This window comes from Notamacropus eugenii, chromosome 1 (assembly GCF_028372415.1).
Source record: "Notamacropus eugenii isolate mMacEug1 chromosome 1, mMacEug1.pri_v2, whole genome shotgun sequence".
NCBI classification, from domain to species: Eukaryota; Metazoa; Chordata; class Mammalia; order Diprotodontia; family Macropodidae; genus Notamacropus; species Notamacropus eugenii.
Genome location: NC_092872.1, coordinates 492,757,124 through 492,784,421, shown reverse-complemented (window position 1 = coordinate 492,784,421; position 27,298 = coordinate 492,757,124). Strand labels below are relative to the sequence as shown.

The window sequence follows — 27,298 nt, the reverse complement described above, 5'->3', positions numbered from 1 at the left end:
CCAGCCATAGAATTTCGCTAAACTCTAATGAGCCGAATTGCATGCTGGAACAAGTAGTTTCGGCTAGCGCGATACCGCCCCTTCCCCTCCCCCTAGGTCCCAGGCATTTTCTCAGACTAGCCCCGACCCAGATTGTCCCCGACTTCCCGGAGGAAGCAACGGCCTCCTTCCCTTGTTATTGGCCAATCGGGGCCGAAAGGTGCGGCTCGCGGTCCGAGAGGGCGGGGTGTGGCTTCTTTGACCGCGCAGGCGTAGGGAGAGGAGAGTAGTGAGCGATCGAGGCGGTCGGAGCGTTTCGTTGCGTTGCGTTGCTCCCAGAGTCCGGCTTCCCCGAGAGCTGAGACTGCCCCCTCACACCCCCGCCATGGCCGAGAGCGACTGGGACACGGTGACGGTGCTGCGCAAGAAGGGCCCCACGGCGGCCCAGGCCAAGTCCAAGCAGGTACGGCCCTCCGGCCGCCACCGCTGCGTCCTCACTCGACCCCGGGGCTTGCCAGGCCGCGCCGCCTTCCCGGCTGCCTGCCGCAGCGGGCTCCCCGAACGGCCGGGGCTCGTGGGGCCCGACGCCTTCGGGCCGAGGCCCTGGCCGCAGCCGCTGCTGAGTCACAGGGCCCGATACCTGGTCCGGGCTGGACAGCGCTCCCCGGGCCGCGGCCCCGCCACGAGAGGGCTGGGGCGGAGAAGAGAACGATGCCGGCCCAGCCCTGGAGCTTGGGAGCCGAAGGCCTGGAAGGGCAGGACGAGGGAAGGCTGAGGGCCGCCAGCCCGGGCCCCCTGGTGCCCCGGGGCCGAGGAGATGCTGGCAGCCTCTCCCTTGGCATCACGCTGCGCGGGGCCCGGGAAAGAGAGACCTCAGGGTTTCGGTTGGAGTTCCCCGGGGCTCGTGCTTGGGCCTGTCACTTAACCTCCTCAGTTTCCACATCTGTAAAATGAAGGGATTGCACAGGATGTTCCCTTCCAACGCCAAAACTATGAGCCCAAGTTCGAGTCCTTTCCGAAAACTTGTGCCAGATGGCTCCTGGCCGCGGGGCCCCCTGCTGGGCCTTAGAGGGCTAGATAACGTCAGCCTAGTAGGGGATAGGAAGCACTCGAGGCGCACCGGGGGCTCTTTGTTGCATGAAGGCTAGTGTGTTTTGTTTTCATTCATGAATTGTCTTCAAGTGTCTGTGATTTCAAACGTGGGGGTGGCTTCTCCACCCCCAAATGTAGCAACCCTGGCTGCTTAGTAGTGCTGTGGTCGATCAAAGGCGCCTTCCTCCTCAATTCCCCCTCTGTGAAATGGAGATAGTACTTGCCATCCCTCTCACAGAACAGGTGTGAAGAAAGTACCTGGTAAAAGATCATTTTTATGCTTTTCTAGATGGTTTAACGAGTTGCCTCGGCCTTTCTGAACTTAACTAGACTGGTGTTTGAGCAGCAAACATACAGATTGTTAATGGCTCATGGCCTTTTCAAGTTTTGTAGTATCTGAGGGACCTTGAACAGTGTTGGTATAGCTCTTGAGAATTTAGGATTACCCCCATATTGAAATAAGGGATATGAAGAAAATTTTATCCCTGTTTCATCATACTTCGGGGAAAAAAAGGGTGTGGAGTGAAGGAAAGCACTGTCCCCACAGGTGCCCTCAGTAAAGGTTGACTAATAAGGAAAATTCAGTGTTAAAACTTAGAGAAGTTGTTGTTAGCCCCATTCCTCACTCAACCATGTAATGTAATGTTTGGCACAGTTTTCCTATCTCTGATCCTTTGACCTGGGTTGTGGAATTAGAAAAGCTTACCCACTGATTAAGGAGGATTCTCATCAGTGCTTACAATCTGAATCTCCACTTTAACTCCTTAACGTTTAAAATCCCCCTTAATAAAGAAAGTGGAACATCTTTCTGTTGCTGGACTATGGACTAGTGTAAAGGAAACTCACTGATTAAATTTTTCTTACTGTGCAGGTGTAGGAGGTAAAGTTAGCAGTCTTGTAGAACTCCTGAACAATTGTCAGCTTGTATTTCCATAGTCTGTCTCTTACCTCTCTGCCTTTGCACAGATTGTCCCCCATGCCTTGAATGCTCTTGCCTCTTTAACTGCTTCTTATAATCCCTAGCTTCCTTTCACTCAACTCAGCTGTCATTTCATGTCAAAAAGCCCTTTGCTGATATCCCCCCACAAATTACTTCAATTTGTGGACTGTTTGTAAACAGTCTGTGGACTTGTCCCCCCCAGAACAAATAAGCTCCTTGAGGGGAGGGACTTTGTCTTCTTTTTGGTGGTTGGAACTGGGGATATAATAATTTATTTGCTGAATTTAATTGAGAGGCCAGCCTATTAAAGATGCCAAAAGGGAAAGCATATGATTTTTTACTCATTTTTTGTGTCCTAGAAACTAAGAGTCTTCAAGGAAACAGTTCTTTTTTGTCTTTATGACTAGCTATGAATGTCTGATATTTTTTAGGCTTGGGTTGATTGGGTTGACCTGTGTTGATTTGAATTTTGTTCTAGTGATGGCTAAATTGATTTTATTACAAAGGAAAAAAAATATCCAGAAGCATTTAAGACTATAAGTAGCCGTCAGAAGAGTTAACCAGAATACACATGCTAAGTTTTTTCTTGTTCTTGTTGATACGTAAGCAGAAATCTGTCAGTCATTATTTCTTCAGAAAGAATTCCCCTTGTTCTTTTGAATATTAGTAGATTTTTTTTTAGACAGAGAACAAGTCAAATACATCAAGTGAAACTACAATCAGAGTAGAATCTGCAGCTGTCTCATTTTCTAAGAAAACTTCAATGTCATTTGACTGAAGGTCACTGAGAAATCTACTGCTTTCTTTTCACCAGGTCCCTTTCTACTCTTCTCCCCCATCCTAAAAAGCAATTTCCCTTTCATCTGATAGCAGTTTATTGTGAACTACCAAAGTACATGCTCACGGAAGATTTTCATATCAGCAGCTTTGGCTATTTATTTAACTGAATGCCTTTATTATGTGTCAGTTTTCTAATAAGGAGTAATCATTAAGAAAGGGCAAATTGTCTAGTGGTAGCTTAAATGAATATGTGCCAGATGCTGCAAGACCTAATTCTGACCCAAAAATATCTTCTGGTTTTTATAGGCCATCTTAGCAGCTCAGAGAAGAGGAGAAGATGTGGAGACTTCCAAGAAATGTAGGTGCTTTTAAGTCCCCAAAGGAAGCTGTGTATTAGGGAGAGGGGAAGAGAGAGAGAGAGAGAGAGAGTGTGTGTGTGTTTGTTCGTTTGTTCATTTTCATCCATGTATCTGATTTGAGCATATGCACGTGCACATACTACCTCTTGGAAACTTCAGGTGAGAGGTTACTATGACTTCATGGCAAAAGAGCTATCTAATCTTTAGACAGACTAAAGAATTGGCAGCTGAATTTCTGACATACCTGGGGATTTTATTTTCGAGAGATACGGAAAATAATAATGTCAAATCAGTGCAGCTTTGGTTAGATTATGGTCAAGAGAGTCTCTCTCCTTTTGCCCACCTTGGTGCCCTAGAAAGAATCTTTTGATAGTCTAGTTTCACAGTTGTAAAAAACATTAATATTAGCAGCTGAGAAGCTGTGAAATCTGATTTACCATTTTGAAAAGGTTTTCCTTATGCTCTGTTTCAATCTTGTTTACTTTTTCTCCTGTTTTCTACGTAGGGGCTGCTGGCCAAAACAAACAGCACTCCATCACAAAGAACACAGCCAAGCTGGACCGAGAGACTGAGGAACTTCACCATGACAGGGTCACTCTAGAAGTGGGCAAAGTGATTCAACAGGGCCGGCAGAGCAAGGGAATGACACAGAAGGATCTAGCCACAGTAAGTACTTAGTAGATGTAGCTTCATTTAAGTGATTTAGAGTTTTTAGAAGGAATACCTTTGTTGGTAAAGTATTTGTTGGACACACTGAATACACAGTAGAGAAGTCAATTGTGTTCTTGCTAGTTGAATTGAAACTTCCTGAAATCAAGATAGAATATCTAATCCAGTTACAACTTCCTTTTGCTGTTTCATGACTTTTATCTCATATAGCACATTACATGGTTCTTCCTAATTGGGCTCCATACTTCTAGGTTCTCTCTGCATACCATCCTCTATACAGTTGTCAAAATAATCTTCTCAGATTATAGATCTTAACATATCACTCCCCAGCTCAAAAAAACCTCCTAACCACGTTGGCTTTGTGATCAAACATAAACTCTTTCACGCTTGCATTTTAAGGCCTTCCACAACCTGATTAGAACATAGCTTCCCAGCTTAGTTCATTTTACTCCCCTTCATGAGTTCTGTTTTAAGCAAATCAGGCTAGTAGCTATTCTCCCAAATTCAGCATGCTGTCTCCTTCCTTTGTGCGTTTGCCCCCACTGTCCTTTTTGCCCAGTACACACTGCTTCCTTTTCTCTACCTCTCCCAATCTTCATCTTCCTGCAAGGTTAAGTTCATGTGCTACCTCCTTGAAGTATTCCCTGATTCTTTTACCTCTTTCTTGTCAGTGTGCTCTCTTTAAGATGACCTTTTATTGTTGTGTGATTATACTGTATCCTCATGATAGAGTTTCAGCACACTGAAGGTAGAATTGGTTTTGCTTTGGTCTTTTTATCTGCCTTACATTTGTAGACACTCATTGTTTATTGAATTGAATGGCTCAGTGCCAAAAATCCCATGATGTTGGTGCTATTGTATGTACTGCCTCAGCTAGAGTTCTTCTATTTCCAGTGTCTTGGGCCATTTTATCTGGCACCAGAGGCATTGTAGTACAGTAGAAAGAACACTGCCTCTGGCTGGAACCAGAAGACCTAGGTTAAAATCCCACCTCTGATGTTTACCTATGTGATATTGCACGGATGGCTTAACTCCCCTGGGCTTCCATTTCCTTATTTTTAAAATGAGGAGTTTAAACTAGATTGCTTTTGAAGTTCCTTTCAGCTTTTAGATCTATGATCCAAGATTTACAGTAGCTCTCTGAATATAGTCATGCCATCTGTCAACTTATATGCCCTTTGAAGAACATGAAGGAATTTGTAGGGTGTGTTGGCTTATTTCTTTCTGAGAATTTCCTGTACTGAACTGATGTGTTTAAAGCACATCTTCTCTTTAGAAAATCAATGAAAAGCCCCAAGTAATTGCTGACTATGAGTGTGGACGGGCCATTCCTAATAACCAGGTCTTGGGCAAGATTGAAAGAGCCATTGGTGAGTATCTTTATTTGACTTGGACCACTATAGTATGACACTTAAGCTTAGAGACAGTTTTATATTTTCCTAGACACCCTTAACAACCTAGTCAAAGGGAAAAGTAAAGTTAATGGGGGCTAGAAAGGGAAAAAGGGCTGGGTTTTTTCTCTGTGTTTGGAGGTGGTGATATTATCTCAATGTTACTAAGAACTTCATTTAAAAATGATATGGAAATGAATACAATTGACCTTCACCCTGGCTTGGGGTAAAGTTTGAGAGACTTTAGGGAATGAGAGAAAACTTGCTTCAAGATAAGTCATATGAGAGAGTAGTATCTTTCAGTTTTCTTCCCTTTGAGATTTTTCTTTTAAAACTTTTTCCCCTGATATTACCCCCTAAATCAGAGATACCTCATTCAATGACCCATTGTTCTCCATACTGTGATCCATAAGCTATTTGCAGAGGCCTCTGGATTAGAGTTTCCCTGACAGTTAAACTACAATTTCTTTCTTCACAATTGGGCTCTGATGTTGGTGGCCCACATGTTGCTTTTTTCATTTCATAGCTAAAGAAAAGCCCATTGCTACCCACAATAGAAGTCTCTTCATCCCGCTTTCCTGCCACCACCCTTTTGAGGGGTGGTGAAAAAGAACTCTCAATAGTTTTTTAGTTCTTTTTCAAGAGACATGCTCAAATTCTCCTTGGTAGTTTTTAAATTGGCCATGGAATAATCAGCCCAGTTTCCTATTAGGAGTGCGTAGGCTACTTTAGACTGTCCAAAGGGACAGGTAGCAAGTGAGATGAAAAGTACATTCTTCTGTTGTTTTCCTGTATTTTGAGGGGGAAGTGAGCATGTACAACATGCTAACATGTATTAGTTTAGCAAGGTAGTGAGCCAGGAGAGTGAAGTGAGGGTAATTGTAGGAGGGCCGTGACTTTGATAAATGGGCTAAGGCTAGTGGTTATTTTGGAAGTCTGACTTCTGAAAGTGACTTGCTGAGCTACTTTACCATTTGTTTTATCTGAGAGCTAAGTAAGCAGAAGGTAGTGTGAGGTCTTCAGTAGGCTGACTCTTCTCATTCTAGGTCTCAAGCTTCGTGGGAAGGATATTGGAAAGCCGCTTGAGACAGGACCAAAGGGGAAATGAACACAAAGCCTCGAAATCAGTTCGTTCAGACTGATCTCGTCTGGCGGGTTCTCCTTCACCACCAGAACCAATGTGTCTCTTCACATTGCCAAGCTGAACACAGGGGTATCAGACTTGTTTGGGGGAGGAACCTTTCAAATCTATACCTGCTGTAACAAAAACAAAAAACAAAACCTTGCAAATTAAATGATTCTCCTGACTTTTTTTTCCCCTTCCTTTTCTGAAGATTGAGGAGCCAGAACTAATAATCCTCTTAATTTTGTCAGTAAATGTTTATCTCTCTAGAAGCAGTTATAACTTTTTGACGCATTGGGGCATATGTTGAAATGGGATCAATTTAAATTAATGTGTTTTAAGGGGAGGGTTAGTGTGGAGGGGATTAAATCTGTTTGGCATCCAGGGATCTTGCTCCCTGTGCAAAGAGTGCAAATGTGTCACCAACTTAAGTGACCTCTGTTCTCCCTAGCCTGCATTTTCAAGAGAAACTAATAAAAGTTTGTTACCCTTCTTGTTTCTGGCAGAGTTACTTTTTAGTTTGCTGAAGTCCAGCCCTTCTCAAAATCTGCTACCAGAGTGTGAAAATAGATTTAGACTTTCTCCCAATAAAAGCCCCACTTCTTTTAAGTATGTTATCAGTAAGATCTGCCCTGTGCTTAGACCCAGTGGGAGCAGCTCTTTTTCTGCAGCAGAGCTATTTCAACTTGACCTTCTGTGTAATTAGCAGTGTAGTTGGACTGCTTCATGTTTGACCTCTGGCACTATAGAAAATGTAATGGTCTACGTTTTATTTTTTTATTAAATTTTTTTTTTTGTAATTACACTTGAAGATAGTTTCAACATTTGTTTTTTGTAAGATTTTGAGTTCTAAATTTTTTCTCCCTTCCAGCCCTTTCTCCAAGACAGTAAGCAATCTGATATAGGTTACACATGTGCAATCATGTAAACATTTCCACATTAGTCATGTTGTGAAAGAAGAAACAGAACAAAAGAAACCAAAAAAACCCAACAGTCAAAAAAAAGTGAAAATATTATGCTTCAGTTTGCATTCAGACTCCATAGTTCTTTCTTTGGCTATGGATAGCATCTTCCATCGTGAGTCTTTTGGGATTGTCTTGGATCATTGTGTTGCTGAGAAGAGCTAAGTCTATCATAGTTGATCATTGAACAGTGTTGCTGTTACTATGTAAATGTTCTCCTGGTTCTTCTCCCTTCACTTAGCATCAATCAGGTCATGTACGTCTTTCCAGGTTTTTCTGAAATCCACCTGCTTATTATTTCTTATGGCCCACATTCAGATATCACAACTTGTTCAGAATGACCTAAAACTCACATGTGGCCTCGAAGCTACAGGTTTCCCACACCTGGTAAGTTTTAGAGTAAAGTTCTGCTAAGAACTTGTTTTCATCTTGAAAACTTTTCCGATCAGATATCTTGCAAGAGGTAATACAGCTTACTGTATGAGAACAACTGTTTTCCCCTACAAGGTGAATTTACATTACCGGTATGTATATTGCATGTTCTCAGTGGAGTAGGAATAAAACTTTTCTTCAAGCTTCTACAAGTAATGGTCACTTCTTTTAACTCTATCCATAAGTCCCAGACTTTAAAAGTGGAGATGTTTATGAATTTGAAAAGAAACTTGAGACCTCAGTCTAGCCAGATGGATTTTAGTTCTTCCTATACATCTGGTGCAAATTAATGAGTAAGGTTGCATAAAGTGTTAAAGCAAACTTTATGATATTGTTGCAATCATTGTACTTCTCCCCAAACAGAGTTAAAGATGTTTAGGATTAAAGACAAAGCACTCAGGACATAAAACATGGTTCTGCAATAGATGTCAAAACCAAAAGAGACTTTGCATGTCATTCAGTCCAATTTGTCAGTGGTTAGAAATGGTGATTGTGTTGAGGTTATCCTTTAGTGTTCAAAGCCCAAATTGCTTGGGACATCCTGAAGCACTGATAAGCTTAGCTGGACCGGCGTTCAGTGGCAGGGAGGATCCCAGAGGATGTCTTAACCCCTACCCATATCTATGGCCTCTTACTGGCTTTTTCCTCTCTCTTACTGAGTAGAAGTCCCAAAAAGATGTTTTCTGGATTTTTCTTTCTCTTGGTGTTGTAGATGGTACCTCTCAGGGTCTTCCTGTACTACAGCTCTATCTTCTATGAATAGGAAGGAAGCTAGTGAGAGCTAGTGAAAGGCCTCTGAAGATGGGATACTGCCCCTCACTCTTTTAAATCGAGTCTATATCCTAGGCTGAGCTTTTTTCTTTATCTTCCTCTCCCTCTTCCCTGTAATGTTTGCAGCTTTTCTTCACCCCTCTTAAAAAGAGAAATAAGGTTTTGACCAAGGACGGATGAAGGAAAGAATTGACTTTTGTAATCCTGGTACAGCTTTGTATTGTGTTTATTTTTATTTATTTTTGTCTTTAAACAAAAATACCCTAGTGCTTACCAGTCTGCCTTGTTTCTAGTCTTATACTGTCTTGGATGGTTTAGCCTTTTCCCAGTCCTGCTTAATTGGATCTCTGTCTCTTGGCAAGTTTGCTAATTCAGCTTCCTGTCATACAAAATAAGCAGTTCATCCTTCAGGATCATTTCACAGCCTGCCAACAGATGACTAAAATGGTGCCACCAGGACAAACATCCAGTGTCTCATGATGCTCCAGCCTAGGTAGAACTACTGATGGTCTCCTACCTAAGTATCTACAATGTGATGGAAAGTAGGTGTTTTTAGTTTGTTTAGGAAGTATTAACATGAAGCGTCTTTCACCAAACTTCCTGTGATATTCTCACTGATTAAAGTTGAATTTCTGCAGAATTGAAGAAATCAACACCACAAAGTACATTTATTCAAAGAACAAGGACTATCTTCCCACTCAGTCAAATCTCAGTTCAAAACCAAAAGGGAGGTTCCTTGTATAGAAAACAGTCATCAACGGAAATGAATTTCCAGAAGTTTTAAGTTTTGCATCAAATATTTCTCATGCAACTGTGGCACATGCCACCTTTCTGTTACCCCAGCCACCTCTGGCCTGCCTTTGTTGAGAGAGGCTCTGTCCCAGTGAGGGTTATTTCACTTCTTTCCTGTATCTGAAGTTGAAATTACAGTACAAATGGCAAGTGATCTCCTTTCCCCCTCAGAATAACTCAGTCAAGAGGCCACACAGAAGGTCCTGAATTTCATCTGGGGTGGTCTATTGGTCACCTGTTATTGAGGGCAGGGTGACATGATCCTGAAATGGAAAGGATTTAGTTATTTTAATGAGCTGTATGACTCAGTGGAGAGAGTGATGAGCCTGGAGTCAGGAAAACTCATCTTTATGAGTTTATATCTGGCCTCAGACGGTAGCAGTATGACCCTGAGCAAGTCACTTAACCCTGTTTGTCTCAGTTTCCTCATTTGTAAAATGAGCTGGAAAAGAAAATGGCAAACTGCTCCAGTATCATTGCCAAGAAAACCCCAAATAGGATCATAAAGAGTTGGAAATGATGTGTGAGAGAAGACCCAAGTAGATCTAGTATACATTCTTGGATAAAACCTTCAAGGTCTCTCTTCAGGTATGCAAGTCATTTTGTGAGGAGCTAAATAATGGATCGTCCATTGATTTTCCTCTTGATATCATCCAGTTTGGCAAAGACACTTTCATATAGCAACTTCGAAAAGTAAGTGATTTCATGCTGTATTTACTTAATTCCAATCCCTTTCAGCGAAACATCTCCCATTTCTTAGGAACAAATCTCTAGATCTGAAAGATCTCAGAAACCATCTGATCCAACCCCCTCATTGTACAGATGAAAACATGGGCTTAACCTAAGGTAACACAGGTAGTAGCCAGAAGCAGGATTTGAATCCAAGTTTAGTGACTCCAGTCTGGGTCAGACAAGTGTTTTGCATACTTTCCATTCCTTCTATGCCTCCTACCTTACAAGTTTAGGAAACCAGAACTCAAAGAGAAGTGGGTTAGCCAAGATAATGTGAAGACTGGGGGTCAGGCCTCCCCTTGAAAGAAGGGAGAGGGAAGCCAGTGTTCTTGGTCCCCTGCTCCACCCACCTTCACAAATTCCCATGTGGGAGACTCACCGAGTTGAAAACAACATTATCAAAGCCAGATGAAGTGTTTTTCTCCTCTCTCTGCCTCCTGAATGGGTAGCCTCCATTCTTCAGCCGGCGCCATACAACAAAGGCAAGCAACCCCAGGATCAGAGCAACCAAAAGGCTGATCGTCGTCACAGGTATTGTCACAGATTTTGAGGATTCCTCTGTCAGTGGAGAAGAGTATGGACAGAGCTCCCATGATCATGGGGGCTGAAGTCCAGGAGACCTTCTAAATTTGAGGCTTTCCGCTGGAACCCGTATTTATCCTGGTTGGGACTCTCCTTGCCACAGAGTCCTGGCCCACATGACACCTGGGGCTTTGAACAGTAGTGAGCAACTTGCCCTCTGTTGGAGATCAGCATCAAGAATCATGTTCTCCTAAAGCCCCTGTTGATGGTGGCGGCCTTAGCTGTTTCTCATAGAGCTCCCCCTTGGAGCAAGGTCTGTTCTTTTCTCTCTCAGAGCTGAGAGCCAGCTCAGTACTACACCTCTTCAGACCTACAAATATTTACACCTTTAGAGGAGGGATGGACTTCCCCTGGCCAGTGGAGCCCAAATTGTAAAGCCAAGTGATGAGGAGACCAAAGGTCCCTCACAGGTGGCAGCTTTCTAAGAAATTAGGAAACTAGTCCTGGAAGCTGTTGACAACAGGCACCAAGTGATCTTCTGTTTCAAGAATAAATGCATTAAATTCAAGAAGAGGAACCACCCATGGGACCCTTGGCAAGTCCCTGCCCTATTCTAAGTCTCAATTTTCTCCTGCAGAATGGATAAAATCCCTGTCTGGTGATAATGCCATTCCAAATATCTCATCTCCCCCGGGGCTCTAGTTTTAGGTTAAGAAGGAAAAAGCCAGAGGCTGTAACAGAAAAGAGAAAAGAATGTGAGAGTTAGCTAAGTGGAGTATGGCTCTTTCATTTTATAGAGACCACAGGTATGAATGATGGAAAGGCTATATATGACCTATCCTAAGGGCTGGGGGCATTAGACTACCTGCCTGCTTAGAGAAATCTATGCTCCCATGACCCCTACAACATCTCACCTCTGACAGGCATGGGTGGCTCACAGCTCTGCCCTGTCTGGTACATGATGTCATCTAGTGCAATGGGGCCCAGAACAGGCTGACCTCCCAGTGTGGCCTCAAACACGATCTACCAAGGGTAGAAAGAAGAGTCAAGGATCACAGTGGGCAGAGATGGGGATCTGCACCCTACTCCACCTCTGCCTTTCCACACAACCTCCCCATCCCTTTGACCCCTATCCTTACCTGAAATTCCACCAGGCTTGTCACCTGGACACTTCCTTCAAGCCACTGGTGGCGGAGATGTCCCCCAGTTCCCCACAAAGTCAGCAGGCCCTGGGAGCTAATTAGTAGGACTTTCAGTTCTCCCTTGTCTGCCAAGATACCAGTGAAGTTAGGAGGAGACCTGCCTGTCTAAGCCCATTGTCCTACTTTCAGCCAGAGGAGAAGTTGAGGTAGTCTTGTAGGCCCTTGACCACTGTCTCACCCTACTGCCCTTCTTTATCACAGCTAAGGCCTTCTTTGTTTCCCTCCACAGGAAATTAGCCCTTCCCTTCTCTTCCTGCTCTATCCAGATCCCCTCTTTTCTCAGTCAGTCCTGTATATAGATTCTACTCACAGAAATGCTCTGGAAAGCCCATGTGATACCAGAATCGAAGACAGGAACCACCCATAGGAGTAGGGGGGAGCGGCTCACTTCGAAGCCAGGCTGCCTGACCACCAGGGCCCAGAACACTGGTGTCAAAGAAGGCAAAATGACCTGGGAACCAGAGAGAGAGCTGGGTACCTGAAAGAAAGCTCTGAGCCCACTCCCTCTTTGCACAGGCCCAGGGAAAGCCCAGCAAGGTAGAAGGTACCCCTCCCAGATGGGGTGATCCTGATCCCAAAGATGACTGGAGTGTCTCAACCTGGAGTCCCTAAGGGTTTAGGTCACCATTGGCAGGATCTATAAAGGTCTAGACCAAACTAACCATCTGGCCCCCAGCAATTACACTGAATGATTATATTTGGTAATCCCTCAACTCCCCTGCCCAGCATCCCTCTCTGAGAACCTGAAGTCCATTCCCAAGGCCCATAGGCCTTCTGCCCTAGGTTCAGCACCTATTCCTCCAGGAACTTGGAAAGTGTTGAGGGTAGGTGGAAGGAGGGGAAAAGGACAGCAGTTAGATTTGTCCAGGATGGGGATGGAGATGAAATTGGGGTGACAGACTGGGGGTATATCTGTTTTCTCTGGAGCCAGATAAAAGATAGAATTAGGAGAATCCAGCCAGGACAGCCACCAAGAATGATCAGCTGCAACGCCTACCCTAGACACACCATTAGGAATGCAATACATCACCTTCACTTCCATTGCTACTGTGAGCAGAGTGCTTACCAGTTTCTGTGCCCAGAGTGTGGTCCACAGAGGGCTGGAGGTACCTGGAGGGGGTGGCGCCACTGCTCCAGTCCCAACTATAGCCCCCTAGGCCTGGCCAAGGTGTGTGACTCCAACTGCACATGTCTGATTCAAAGTCGCAGGAGCCTGCAAGCAGCCCCCACCCCTGTCACTATCACTGTTTCAACCACTGTCATCTTCTATCCCCATTTCTGTTATTACCTCATCCTTCTCACCCTCCTCATCCCCAATGCACCAAGACAGAGGGAGTGTCCTCAGAGGACACTCAGACTTGGCATCCTGGGGAAAAATCTGTCCTGTGTCCTTTCCCAGGAAAGGAATTGGGTAAGAAAGATTCTGACATTCTGACAAATCAATGCTACGCAAATGAGGTGTAAGCCTATTGTTCCTTGTTTCTAGTGGGAATGTCTTGGCCCTGGCCATATGAGCTTGGACTCTTCCCTTGATGTTTCTATCCCCTCCACTTCAAGCCTCTTTCCCAAGGCCACAGGTATCCTGGACTTGTACCTGGCTGAGGGCAAGGCCCATCCTTTAGGTGCAGATCATCCACAGCAATGTATGTGTGCTCCACTCCAGCTCCAACCGCCTCAAATACCACCTGGGGAGTGAGGTAGAGATTCCAGCAGGTGTGAGGGTATCAGGTCTAGCTGACACTCAAGACTGATGGGTCTCAACTCCCCTTATTGCGTACCTCATGACTCAGAGAGGGTTGGAATGAGAATTCTTCTCTCGCTGCCCCACTCACTTACCTTCCATGCTCTTTCAGGCTGGACATCCACACTGCCCAAGCGCCAGGTGAAACCACCATGGGCACTCACAATGAATACCTGGCGTCTCTTGTCCTCTTCCACGTGGACACGGAGTGTGCCTGGCAATACCCCAGTGGGAAGCTGAGGAACAGGGCAAGGCAGGGCCAACTACCTACCCCTGTCCTATGGACTTGGAATCCTTTCTCCAAATTGTGATTCAAAGAGAGTTCACTGTTATATGAACCAAGTTAGAAATTTGTTTAATCCTTTTTGGACCTTCAGGGAACTCTAAGTCCTCATCAACCTGGTAAAAGGTTTCTTTCACTTCTCTGAGAGGGTGTTTTCTTCCCAGAGTCGGGGGAGGGGTTGGAGAGGGAGATATTCCTGAGCTATATCATACATCGTCCCCCTGATTTCCATACTCTAAGGTGCCAACTCCTTCCTCACCTGGATTCTGGAGGCTCAGATGATACCAGAAAGTCAAGCATCCAGGCTGGGCCAGGGGTGAGTATTCTTCAGAGGTCAGTAAGGCTGCCTGGCCATGGGGCAGGGCACTTGGGCTTGTGTCCACCATCATGTAGTGGCCTGGGAGAGAGCGCCTGTCCCATAACAGTCCTCCTTGCTGACCCAGGGCACCTTGGGCCCACCCTGTTCTTTACATTCTCTCTCAAGCCTCCCCCCCTTCCCTGCCCCCACTGTGGTTTTACTCCTGATCCCTGTCACCTTCAGGGGTCTCTGTAGTGTGGTCTGCTCGTGGGCCCCTTATGGCACTGCCCGTAGCATTGCCCTGCCGTTGCCAGGCTCCCTGCCCACTAGATAGGAATCCACAGGCTGAATTTTCAAAGGAACAGCGTCGAGGAGCCCAGCAGGGACCTGGCCGCACAGTAATGTCATCCACTGCAATGCTGCCATGGTACCCATTCCTGTGAGCCTCAAACACCAGCTGGAGGAAGAAAGAGGTGGCTGAGGTTTTCCAGCCCAGGGCATGACTAATGGACGATTTCAGGATCCAGCCAGCAGCTCCCATCTCAAGGACAGGCACCAGGTCTGCAGCCCAACATGCTGTTGTTATTGAGGCTCACAATGATAAGCTCAGCTCTGTCCCTTCTTCCCCAAGTCTCCCCATGTTGTCTCCCTCATTAGAATTTGAGTTCACTGAAGGCAAGAGCTGTTTTTGCTTTATTTGTATTAACACCCAGCATGGTGCCGGGCCCATTATTCACTATTGTTTAATAAATGTTTGTTTACTGATTGGCTGGGATTGAACTTCCTGTGGGGCTGGAGGTTAGAAGGACAAGAGTCTTACATGGTACTTGGTCCCAGAGTCTGGAGGGTGGGAGAGGGTGGCCCAGGCCTGGTGCCATTGGTTGCCATGAGTGCCTGTCCGTGCCCACAAGTATGTATCAGCCTCTCCAACTCTTCTTAACATTAGGTTTAAGGTCCCTGGGAAGGTGGTAAGGAACAGTTAGCCAAGGTGGGATCTAGATAAACCCTTCAAATCAGTTCAGACCCAGCTCAAATGAACCCACCCCTTGTTTGAGAATCCCTTCCTCTTCATAGGGCTCCTCACCTATTTGGGGCCCGTAGAGGTGGTACCAGAAAGAGAGACATTCATTGTGAGCTGGGGAAACCTGGAGGGCTGTAAGGAGACGGGAACCTTTTCCTCGGGCCGGAGGCCTTGTAGGATCCAAATACATGAAGTACCCTGCAGAGAGACGGGAGTGCTTGGGGTGGCAAGCCCCTCCCCCGCACCTATTTTAATTTTTCCTCCATCCCTTCCTCTATCTCTTCTTTCCCCACCCTCCCCTATCCCTTCCTTGCTCAGTCTGCGGGTTCCCTTCCAGCAGGTAGGCAGCACAAAGGACAAGGGTACCCAGGGCATAGGTCCAGCCAGAGAAAATCCAAACATCTTGACCTTACCTTGGTTGGTGGTATGGTCATAGCCTGGGCCTTGCTTTGAGGCCCTTTGCCATAGGGCATCGGTTTGGTGCTCAGGATACCAGCCACAGGAGTCCCGTTCAAAGTTACATGAGAGTTCTATCCAGAAGGGAGAGAAGGAGAAGGGCTTTGTGAAGAGAGGCAAATCCCACCCACCAAATCTCCAAACAGAGTTATGGTGGGGGGACCCCCCACTGATTTCAGTTTCCCACCCAGGCAAAAGTAGAGAGGAGCACCCCTTCTCTTTTTTGCATCCCTGTCTCCCATCCAGGGAATTACTGCAGGGGAATGCCCTTTAGGGTTGGGGTTTCCAAAGGAAGATCTTCAGTAATAGTTGGAGAATGTGGGTGGGGAGGAGTCATAGGTTGTTATCCAGTATGGATACCTGTGTCGTTCTCTGTGGTCACATTAGGGTTACAGTTCACAAAGGTAATTTCATCTACTCTGGCCCCTTTTGTCCCTGGGACATTCAAATCCACCATCCCTAGGAGCTCCAGCTGAGGAAGATTTGGGGTCCATGTTGGAGGTCAGGGAAGAAACAAGAGAAAGTAAAAAGAAATGGAGGAGCCATCTCTGGGTCAGAGGCTTGTGTCCCCTACTTCAGGGGGTCTCCCTTACCGCAGGGAGGTCCTCTGAAGTGACTCTAAGTTGTGGCTGCAGCAGCCTTCCTCCTCCAAAAGACTCAGTCAGTTTGTTGTTTTTTAAACTGCCTTATTGTTAACAATCAACAAATATTTCTGTAGAGGCAAATAGGGGACATAGTAGATAGAGCACTGAAGCTGGAGTGAGAAGGACCTAAATTCCATTCCTGTTTCAGATACTTACTAGCTGTATGTCCCTGGGCAAGAAATTTTTACCTCTTTTAAGTCTCTATTCCCTCATCTGTAAAATGGGAATGATGAGAAGGGGAAAGGAACAAGAATTTATTAAGTGACTACCATGTGTCAGGAACTGTGCTAAAGCACTTTACAAATATTATATAATTTGATCCACACAACAACTCTAGTATTATTATTATCCCTGTTTTATAGATGTGGAAAATGAGGCAGACAGAGGTTGTGATTTGCCTGGTGTCATGTACCTAGTGAGTACCTGAGTCTAGATTTGAACTCAGGTCTTCCTGACTATAAGTTCAACACTCTATCCACTGTACTGTCTAGATGATTTCATAATATATCATCATAATAGTTATAATAACAATAACAGTCCCTACTTTATAGGGTTGGTGTGAGGAATGAGGGAGTTCGACTAGATGATCTCAGTGATCCCAAAAGTTTTTCTTCCTTCAAACTAAACATTTCTGGTCCCCTTAGTCCTTGTCATCCAATGCTTCTCATCTAGGGCCATTTCTGGGTACCTGAAAAGGCCTTGTCCTTTCTCCAAGTGGCACTGTCACCCGTGTCCATGTCTCATTGCTGTTTTTCTGAATGTGCCAGGTTAACTTATGGGTGCCATCCTCTACTACCTGGAGTGCCAAGAACCCTGTGGACAGAGGGAAGTCCAAACTGCTTTTGGTACCTTCCTGCAATAAACATCCAGGAACTAAAAAGCTAGAGGTAGGGAGAAATGGGGATTGGTGACAACTTTAGGGGCAAAAACTCAGGTGTGGGGAAGTTCCCAGAAGACCCATGTTCTGAGCTGGCTTGGCAGAGGGTGCAGATTAGAATTGAATTGGAAGTGGGAAGAAGTAGGGGAAAGTACCTTGAGGGTGGCCCTGGAGGTAATAGGCCATCTTGAGGGTACAGCCTGGGCCAGATGGGCCTAGAACAGGGGTGCGTGCCCTGGCCACCCCCATCAGCTGTCCCCATGCCCTCTGCACCGACAGATAGTATCCTGAGGAAAGAAACAATCTTCTTTTAATGGAGGAATCCACCAATTCAGAAATACCTCCTCGCAACTCATAGAACCCTAGGTCATGGACTCTCTATCCTCTACTCTGAGCCCTCTGTATTAGAAGAGAGTTTGAAGAGGCAGGGAGAGCTCTAAGAGCATGGGGATTCACTGAAACCCAGTATGGGGGTCTCTAAGATATGAGTAAGTGCTTAAGAATAGATCAGCAAAAGGGATGCCATTCCTGGGGGAGGGCAGGGAGGAAATCTCACCAGCTTTATTCCCTTCAGCATCTGTCCTGGGGTCAGAGTTCTCCTGAGCACTGGTCCTCTGCCATTGTAGGTGGCCCACGCTGGCATCCTCCCAGCCCCCAGTGCCTGACTCAAAGTTTGTTCCACCTGGAACCAAGCATCTACTCAGATTGCAGGCCCACTGACTGTCCCTCTTAGATTGTTCCTAATCTTACTCAGAGAACTTCTCCCCTCCCTCACCTCATACACACATACATCCCTTCTCTGCCCAACCAGATCTTCAGGGACCACCCTTCTCTCTCCCAGTTAGGTCAGTCCAAGAAAAGAAGGGTTGGGGACTGGAGAGAGGGACCAGCAGGTCCTTCCCTTGCTCAGGACATCCTCTTTACCACAATTCTGTTCATCCAAACCCCCTGCACACTGGGGCACAAAGTCACACAGTTGCTCCGGAAAGAGACACGATTTTCCACAGGAGAAATAACCAGGCTGGCAGAAACTGTCAGTCTGAGTCCTGGAACCAATCTTGGTGAGCTGCTGGAAGGGCTGGGGCACACCAGCCAAGGGTCCAGGAACAGAGGCCTTTGGGGGAGATGCATCCTCAGCCTCTGAGGATAAAATGGATTATCTGTTGTGGGCCCAATGAAAGCCAAGTGGAGCCCAGTGACCGCCCTTGGGCCCCACGCCCTCTGGCATTCCTGAAGCTGGTCTCTCTGGGTAGGGAAGTGATAGAATGGGAGGGAACTCAGGGCAGATGCAAAATGACTACACAAGGCACAAGGGTGGGGGTGTCACTCACCGGTCACTTGTTGGCAGTGTTGGCTTAGGATCAGATCATCAAGACCCACAATGCCTCCAGGCCCAGTTTCTCCCTTCAGGAGGATCTGTTGAGAGGTGATGGGGAGCTCAGCTCCCAGTTACGGGGGACATCCCTCCCACAGAGCGCTGCTTCTTTTGTTCCTAACAAAGCCTCTTTTTTTTTTTAAACTCTCAATCCATCAATAAGCATTTATTATTTTCTGTATGTCAGGAACTGTGCTAGTATTGGAAACACAAGGACAAACATATTTATACATCCATATTTAAACATACACTTGTCCTGCCCTCAAGGAGCTTATTTTCTACTGAGGGAAACAAAATATAAGTCCAAATATGTCCAAGGTAAATACAAAGTCCAAGTGGGTGCCAGGGCAGAAACCTAGAAACTCAGAGGATCAAGAAAAACAAAACTTCATGTAGCAGTTGGCCCTTGAGTTAAACTTGAAGGAAATTAACGACTGTAAGAGGTGGAGGAGAGAAGAAGGACTGTAGGTATGGGGGCTAGACTATTCAAAGGGATGAAGATGGGAGAAGGGAAGCTATATGTGAGGAATAGCCAGCAGGTCAGTTTGGCAGGACCACGGAATGCTTGAGGTAAAGTGTAATGAGTCTGAGCAGGTGAGCTGCAGCCACATTGTGAAAGGTTTTAACTGCTAACCAAAGGAGACTCCACTGTAGCCTAGAGATATAAAAGGGAGCAAGTGGAATTTTTTTGAGCAGGAGACTGGCATATTCAGACCTTGTGGAGAGTGGATTGGCATAAGGAGAAGCAAGTCAGCGAGACCAATTAGGAGGTTAATGTAATAGTTGAGTCAAGAGGTCATGGGGGCCTGGCCTCGGGAGGTGATCATGAGAGGGGAAAGAAGGGGAAGGATACAGGCAATATGATGGAGGTTCTATGGACAAGATTAGGTAACTGATTAGAGGGGGCAGGACATGGTGAAGGAAAGTGAATTGAGGATGATGTGGATGAGGATTGAAACTTAGGTGATGAGAATGATGGTGGTATCCTTGACAAAAATAGGGAGATTAAGGAGAGATGAATATTGGAGAGGCTGAGCTTGAGATGCCTATGGGATATCCAGTTGAATATGTCCAGTAGACACCTTGGTGAAGTGAGGAGCTCAGGAGAAAAATTCTATTCTCAGGGCATAAGGATAGATCTAAAAGTAAGTATCTTCAGAGTGTAGGGGCTACTTGTATGTCCAGTCTTTAGGGAAACATCTGGCCATGTTCCCTAAATTGCATGTCCCAAAGCTGATTTGCTCCAGGGAACACCAGGTTTCCTCTCCCCGCCACAGATATCTGGGGTGTAGTGTGTTGTGCTTCAGAAATCTGTCCTTAACAAAGGCGATGGAATTGAATTCATTGTTGAATCAGAAATTTGCTGTTATCTGTAAGACCAGAATTCTTCATGCCCTTAGACCTATCTTCTACACAACATCCAAGGCCATGACCCCACTTACCCGGAAGGGATGCTTGCTGTGGATGGTGACCTTGTCCCGGACCCAGGCGGTCCCCAGCTCCCCTTGGCGGGTTCGTATGAGGTCTTTCTGGGGTGAGTCAGGGTCCTGGCTCTGCAGGAACACCTGTAGGCTTCCAGCCTCAGAGCCATGCAGGTAGTAGTAGAATGTGAGCTGGGGAGGATGGGGAGAGGGAGGAGAGTGAAGATGGAAATCACTCTGAGGAGAGGATGCCTGCCCTCTCCTGCCTGACTGATGAAGGCTCCAGATAGATCTGGGGTCTCCAGCACGGGACTTGTTAAAAGCCATCCCCATCTCCCTTCAGCTCCATCCCCCATCACCTTCTCCGACAGCATCCCTCTCATGTGGGCTTTGTCTTCTTGGCCCTAGTTGACTTACCAAACAGCTGTTGGTACTTAAAGGATGGAATGCTGGGCTAACCAGGACAGCAGGAGTTCCTTGATCAGCCTTGGAGAGTAGGAAAAAGCCTGGAGCAGGGGTGTGAAAGGGTGGAGAGGGAGTTAGGAGGCAGTGAAGTTTCAGGAGACCACAGAAGTTACAGGAGATCTGGGAGGACCAGGAAGTGCGGTGGGGTGTGCTGGAGGCTGGGACTCCCTTTCCTGGAGGCAGCCTCTGGAGTGTGGGCTCAAGCTGCCTCCATCCATCTCTGCTCCCAGTCTCACCTGATGCACTGTTCTTGCTGTGGTCCCGGACTGGTGCAGCTGAGGCTACAGAGGCTTCAGAACCTTGAGTTATCATCCACCCTGTCTCATTTGTCCACTCACCCAGACCATTTTCAAAATCTGTCACTTTATGGCCAACTGTAGATGGGAAGGACTGGCTCAGGAACATCCCTCTCCTCTCATCCATTGTCCCACTGGGTCACACTATGCCCTTCCCATTGTCACCCTTACCACAGGACTCTCCTTCCTCATCAGAGGCATCCCCACAGTTGTCTTCCCTGTCACACAGCTCAGTCAGTGCCACACAGGCAAAGTTGGCACAGTGGTGTTGGCATCTGGTACAACTGTTCTGAGGGGCTGAGCCAAGTAAGAGAGGGTTAGTTCAGTGGTTCCAGACCCAGACACAAGGAGGGAGATGGGTCAGGAGTGAAGGCTGCCTAGGAATCCCTGTGCTCTCTAAATATGCTTTAAGGTCACATTGTGGGAAGGCAGGCAGGCCTGAGATCCTGTTCCTTGTGGTGTATGTACCCCTTTCTGGAAGGGAGGCTTAGGAATGGAGGGAATGGAGGGAATACTGATATCCCAGAGCTCTGGGATAAGGTCTTAGGGAGCAGGGGGGAGGAACAGAGGATTTTACAAGGAAGACCGCAGTTCCAGAATTCCACGTCATCCAGGGCCACAGTCCCCCTATGTGTGGCATTCCGTTTAGCAGAGATGGTGACCTAGGGAGACAGGGCAGGCAGGAAGGTCAGTTCCTGTTCTGGCCAGGCCTGTGTGGGATTCCTCTACAAAGTCACTCCCTGTATTAAAGCCCTTCTTTGTGGGCCACAGCTTACCCAGAAATCTCCTTGAACACGGCCTGTGGCCACCACCAGCTCTTGCCAGCCACTTCCTCCCAATCGCCCTAAGCTTTGCCACAACACAAGCGTCTCTGAATTGTGTGTTAGCTCCATTCGAAGCTCTGCCACATCTACAAGGGCAAAGGCTGGGTTTAGGGATGCCTTCCAAATTTCTGCTCCTCTAGACTCCTCAAAGACAAGTACACCTTACCCCGAGGCTCCCTTATCTAATGCCTTCTTTTTCCTTTTAATTTTTTTTTTCAATTAACAAAAATCTATTTTCTCTCTCTCCTGCCTCCCCTCCTCATAACAAATAGGAGTACACATGGCCAAGCAAAACATGTCCCTAGACAGTGAGCTTCCTGAGGCCATGAACTGGGTATAATCTATTCATCTCTGTCTGGTACCCCTAGGAAGCATCAGTAGATGTGTTTATTGAGAAAATTGTTCTTTTCTGAGGATTCCCAGACAATTCATTCAAGTTTTCCTAATCCTCCCCTTGGGGGATCTTCTCCAAGGAGTCCTCTCTACCTGGAACTTCCCAACATCCTCCAGAACTCTCCCCTGGGACTCCCACTCCTTGGAACACTTCCTCCAACCTAGGTTTGGGTACAGTGTTGTATGAGGGGGTAACCAAGGCACAGAAGCCTCAAGGGATTCTAGGGAGAGAAGCAAAGTTGGTGTTTGGGGAGTGAAGATGGAAGATTAGAGACAGTGTAAGGTTAGGTGGGGCTGGTGGCCTCCTACCTTGGATATTTCCATGGTACCAGAGCCTTATTTCACAGGTCGGGGCTGCCTCATGGAGGACAGGGGAGCGCAAGGCAGCTATGGCTGGTTCCTTTCCTTGGTGGGTGCCTACAGCCATATACCAGCCTGGGAAAAGAGGACCAGACTCAGGAGAGAGGATGAGGACTTCAGGGGAAAGGATATGTCCTCCGGGAAGATGATAGAGGATCTCAGGGATGAGGGAGAAACACTTCTCATTATCTTACCCAGGTCAGTGCCAAATGTGTGGTCTGAATGGAGCTCTGGATTCCCAAAGATTGACCCAGCCTGGTCCCGGAGCCAGCGGTAGCCAGAAGTACTGATGTCCTGCCAGCCACAGGTATCTTGCTCAAAGTCACAGGTGAAAGGGGCATGCAGAGAAGGAGACTCTTGGTGGTAACCTTGGGATGCCCAGGAAGTTATGTCAAATCAGACTCCCTAGCCTTAGAATAGGGAGTGACTATTATTAGTTTCCCTCCAATGGCAGGCTCAGAGATGTCCAATAGGAGGATATGGGAGAGTGATGTTCCCTTAGCTTTCACTTAGGACTGCAATGACAGTGGGGTGGGAAGCTACAGCAATAGAACCTTTTCTTTGTCCTTCCATTGGTGCAAGAGCAGTGATCCCTTTGGGGTCCTCTCGTGTCCTACTTCATACCATGTCTTCCTCTGGAGGCAGAGGCCAGGGTGGGGGTTGGGGAAGGGATAGGGTGGGAAGAACAATTGAATTTGGCTTGGCAGGGTCCTTCAGGCTGGAGCTGTCCTCTGTAAAGGGGGTGGAAGGGGAGGGGCACTGGCAATATCTCTCACCACACTGGTTTTCATCAGAGCAGTCCCAGAAGTCACACACGAAATTGCAGAAGATCTTTCTGAGGTTCACATTGTAACTTGATGCTACAGATTGAACAAGCGAATAATCTGGAAGAGAGAGGGTTGGAGGATGGTTCTGGATTCCTCTCCACCTTTCTCCCATTACTATCCTTCCCGCTTTGAGACTGAGATTAGGAGTAGAGCCAAAAGGTATATATATGCCCTAGGATGAGGATCTCTCCTGAGGGAAGTTTGCATGATGCCCTTCCAAGTTTGCATAACCTATTAACTGTGAAGATCCCCCTAGGACAACTCCCAGACCTGGGGAAGATAAGGAGAGGGGCATTGAAAGGGTAGATTTTTCCAGCCCATAAAAATGATTCGGTGCACCAATGGCTTATTATTAGGGGGGAACAAGGAATAAGCTCTTCTTGGATGCCAGGAGAGGACTGAGAACAGGACCCAAGAATTCTGCCTCTTCAAGGCCTCAGCATTAGTGATACCTTCTACAAGGAGGGGTTCAAGCACAGATGCCTGGGAGTCCAAACCAAGTAGGGAGAGAACCTAGGTAGGGTTGCTGAACATTACAAGGGTAAGGGAAAGGAGTCATGGGAATTATCCACAAGGAGTTACTACTGAGTCTAATTCTAATGCCTGATAGGATTTACTCAAGAAAGCAGATAAACAAAGAAAAGCATCTCTCCAACCAGGTGACATTCTCATAAGGTCCAAATAAAGCCTCCTTCCTCAGGAGGGGATCCTGAGACTTTGAGCATGTTGGAGAGTAACAGTCTTGGAAGTGAGCTGACCCCAGGATCTTCTCTCCCTCTGACTGGGCAGAGTTCCCTTTAGCTTTCCTAGGTGTTCTATCTGCTGTCTGGGAGCCAGAGAGCAGGGGATAGCAGATATTCTTCAAAGATCTGGTTCTAGCTCCCCTTCCCACCCTTCCCGGTCAAGAGACACCACCTACCAGATCCCCAAGACCCAGTCAGGCTCCTAGGTGGAGAACCTCCTTCATAGCTCCTCTTGGAAATATCTACATCTCTTCCCCTACTCCCCCCAATTTTCCAGCAGGGAACTCACTCCCCTGACAACTCACCTGAACATGGGGCCAGGAAGAGGAGGAGGAGGAACAGGTACATGGTCTCTGGGACAGGGGAAATTGTCTAGGGGAGGGTGGGTGGCAGAGTAGAGAGGAGGGGTGCTGTGTGAAGAGGAATGGGGGCAGAGGAGAGAGAGTGGATGAGAGAAGTCACGAAAAAGGACAGACTGTGCAATGACCAGGGAGGAGGTAGAACTTGGAAAGCCCAAGTGGGGGGACTTTGCCCCAGTTATCAGCTTATTGTTGCTAAACAGCGCTGATCCCAGGGAAGCAGCATTTCCTAAGATTCTCTACTCCCCTCCTCAGCCCTCATGCCAACGCTGACAATGCTGAACATCTGGCTATAAAATGCATTCCAGGGAGGGGAGGGATATGCCCCTTGGGCCCCATGGGATGTGGGGGAGGTGGGTTACTGAAGTCTGAGCTTGCATTGATCCCTGGACCCCACATGGCAGGATACAAACTTCCAGAAATACCTTAGCCTGTTTGCCTTCTACCCACTTTGAAGTGTACTAGTCAGAAGGGTGCACTGGGTGACTGGTGACTAACTTAGAAAAGAGGAGTCAGGGCTAAGGCTCCCTGATCCAGCAAGGGGCAAAAGAGGACTGAGGTTACTAAGGAACGGTTGGCCCCATACTCGTGTGTAAGTCAATGGTACTCTGCCTAGCACATGAAAAAGACATAAGCTTGGCTTTGCCCTGGGTTCACTGTTGTGAGACCACGAACAACCAACCAACCATGGGAGAGATGTTGGAGGTCAGACCCTCAGAGAAAAAACAAATTTAAGTTGAAAGGCAACCTTTTTCGCCAGAGAACTGGGCAGGAACTGGAAGTCAAGAGGCAGCACAAATGGATGTTTGTTGGATTATTGGCCTTTTACATCCAACAGACTTAGGTATGAATGGAGTGCCCCAAACAGTGCCAGAAAAGCCTAAGTGGCTCAAAGCTAAAGTGGGCTAAATAAGAGACTGTGGGTGGAGCTGGGACATATTTGGCAGAGGAGGGAGTTTATTGGCAGAGTGAAGGGAAGTCACTGGAGCACAAGTGAGGGTCGATGGAACAATTGCTGACTCCACTGTTGGTGGGTTGCATGGGAAAATGGGCTCTGGTCAAATCCACTGTCCTGCTTCAGGTCCCTGAAACCACTTGATCATCTCATTCAAAATGAATAGGTAGCAACTCATGGACTGTTTCTTTGCATGTATTACGTAGCAGGAGATGGCAAGAATTGGGAGAGAACAGCTTGAGAACAGGAATCTAGTTTCTAGGCTAGGTTTTGCCAGCCCAACATGACCTAGGATGTTACTTCTTTTCTCTAGATCTCATCTATAGTGAGGGTTGTGTCAAGTGATCCCTAAAGTCTCTTCCCATGTTGGCCTACTATGATTTTATTATTCTAAAAGACTGAAGGAGACTATACCTCTGCTCTGATGCTACCTGGGACTTTTCCAACTCATTAAAAAGGTGAATTTGTCCAGTCTATAAAAAAGATTAGCAATACCTCTACTACCTAAAAGATAGTGTACCTATCTTTTCACAATCTTGCCACCTTGACTATTTCTGTTTTTTGTCATCATTTACACTCTGATATAAGGTGTGAAGTGTGACCTAGGAGTTGTTTTAATTTTTATTCCAATTATTATTAAAATTGGAGCATTACTTCATGTGGTCTGTTGACATCAATTCTTTTGAGAACTATCCATATCCTTTGAGTGCATTTATAAATGTAAATCTGTACAGTTTTAGAAAAATTTGTTATTATTTCAGAAAAAAATCACTGATCAATCCCATTACTGGGCATCGTACCCCAAGGAGGACCACAGCAGAAAACACTGGAAACAAGTTTCCTCAACTGGGAAAGGCTGGGACAAACTAGTATATGAATATAATGGGATATTATCGTGTCATGAGAAACCACAAATTTGAGGAATTCAGAAAAACATGGAAAGATTTAGAACCAGGACAATCATGTGAGCAGTGACTACATTTAAAGGTAGTATATGTAGATTAATTACATTGAGCAAAATCTGTCCTGGAGAACAGATGAAAAAACATAATTCCCTATCTAGGAAGAGGTGGGGAACTTGTAAGTGCAGAATGCGGCATAATGTCCCAGATGCAGTCACTGCATTGGTCCAGCTTAACTGTCTTTGTTACAAGGGTTTCAGGAGTGGTGGTAGATAACAGGAAATAACTATGGCATAAAAACAAAAAAGCAGGAATAAAATATTAAAAATAAATAAGGCCTGGTTTTACCCAGGTGGCCCCAACCTCATGTTAGTTTCCATCATTAAAGGATATGGGAACTAATAGAGGCCCATAGGAGGGAAAGAAATCCATTTCCAAGTCTCCTTGGTTTTGGGAATTACCAAAAGTTGTTGAGTACAGACCCAGGTAAATTGAACACTCAGGGGCACCGCTACTAAGCTGGGTGGAACCTCCGCAAGCAAAGGCAGAACCTGGGTCTCAGTTACGCAAGGTCCTGCCGGGGCCCGTTCCCAAGATGTCCTTGAGGATAGTGGCCTCAAGCAGAAGCAATCAGGTCATAAACTAGGGTAGACAAGCTCTTACGAGTAGGCACAGGGGCTGGGGGAGATGCTGCTCCCTTCCTCTCCTTATCAGGCCCCAAAGGCGCTGAACTGGTGCTCTCCTGCCCTTCAGCCCCAGGATGAGTCAGCTCACACCACACTGGCCTCTGGCTAGCTCCTTCACGCGACAGGAGGCCGGATGCCCATGAAAAAGGGAACAGCAGGTTCTCGGGTACTTGGTGTAGCAAGAATGAAGAAGACAATGCATTGATCTAGAGGCATTCTTCACTGTGACCCTCACAAAATGGGCCAGGACCCTTCTCCCTGTCCCTAGAGACTGGTTTGGTCAGGGATGAGGAAACAAACAAAACCAAACCCAGCTTAGGCCTTGCCTGGTTCAGCAGGAAGTCAGATTTTAAGACTGGGGGAGGGGCTTTTCCAAGGGCAGGGAGAAGATCTGGCATCTAGGACGACCTCTTGCTGGCTAAGCCCAGATACTGGATCCAGCTCTTACCCCTTCTGATCTTGTTTGGTCATAACATCAGAAAGGAGTCCCCCAGAGATACTCTCACCTAAATGAGGTATTTCCTGATTTTCTTCCCCACTCTGGGCCAGCTATGAGCCCTCTCTCTTTTCATCCCTTTTTATCTTATTTCTACGTATATGGAGGATCCCCCCTCAACAGAATGTGA

The 27,298-nt window shown here is 46.5% G+C and overlaps 2 protein-coding genes across 2 annotated transcripts; one reads left to right on the top strand and one right to left on the bottom strand.

Annotated features, from left to right (window-relative positions):
- Nucleotides 1–34: 34 nt before the first annotated feature.
- EDF1 (endothelial differentiation related factor 1) lies at nt 35–6,825 on the top strand. The gene is made up of 5 exons (XM_072633051.1): nt 35–442; nt 3,098–3,149; nt 3,656–3,816; nt 5,096–5,189; nt 6,257–6,825. Exons 1-5 carry the CDS (start codon nt 365–367, stop codon nt 6,316–6,318), a joined length of 447 nt encoding a protein of 148 aa, XP_072489152.1. The 5' UTR covers nt 35–364; the 3' UTR covers nt 6,319–6,825.
- On the bottom strand, nt 6,309–22,590 carry MAMDC4 (MAM domain containing 4; the record flags this gene model as incomplete). Its single annotated transcript, XM_072630831.1, has 26 exons — nt 6,309–9,553; nt 10,402–10,580; nt 11,459–11,567; nt 11,684–11,811; nt 12,057–12,197; nt 12,813–12,959; nt 13,341–13,431; nt 13,583–13,701; nt 14,030–14,167; nt 14,306–14,525; nt 14,889–15,025; nt 15,153–15,287; nt 15,503–15,619; nt 15,906–16,017; nt 16,878–17,002; nt 17,222–17,353; nt 17,623–17,748; nt 17,991–18,206; nt 18,398–18,482; nt 19,884–20,054; nt 20,280–20,701; nt 20,795–20,920; nt 21,201–21,285; nt 21,400–21,533; nt 22,150–22,275; nt 22,395–22,590. Coding segments are annotated over 26 exons (3,756 nt in total), but the record flags the coding sequence as incomplete, so codon positions are not given.
- Between the last annotated feature and the right edge of the window lie 4,708 nt (nt 22,591–27,298).

Bases quoted from the DNA above. Each gene is read 5' to 3' on its own strand.
- EDF1 (XM_072633051.1), top strand. From the start codon at position 365: ATGGCCGAGAGCGACTGGGACACGGTGACGGTGCTGCGCAAGAAGGGC. The intron at 3,150-3,655 runs GTAGGTGCTTTT...TTTTCTACGTAG, and splicing joins TGTGGAGACTTCCAAGAAAT to GGGCTGCTGGCCAAAACAAA. The intron at 5,190-6,256 runs GTGAGTATCTTT...TTCTCATTCTAG, and splicing joins CAAGATTGAAAGAGCCATTG to GTCTCAAGCTTCGTGGGAAG.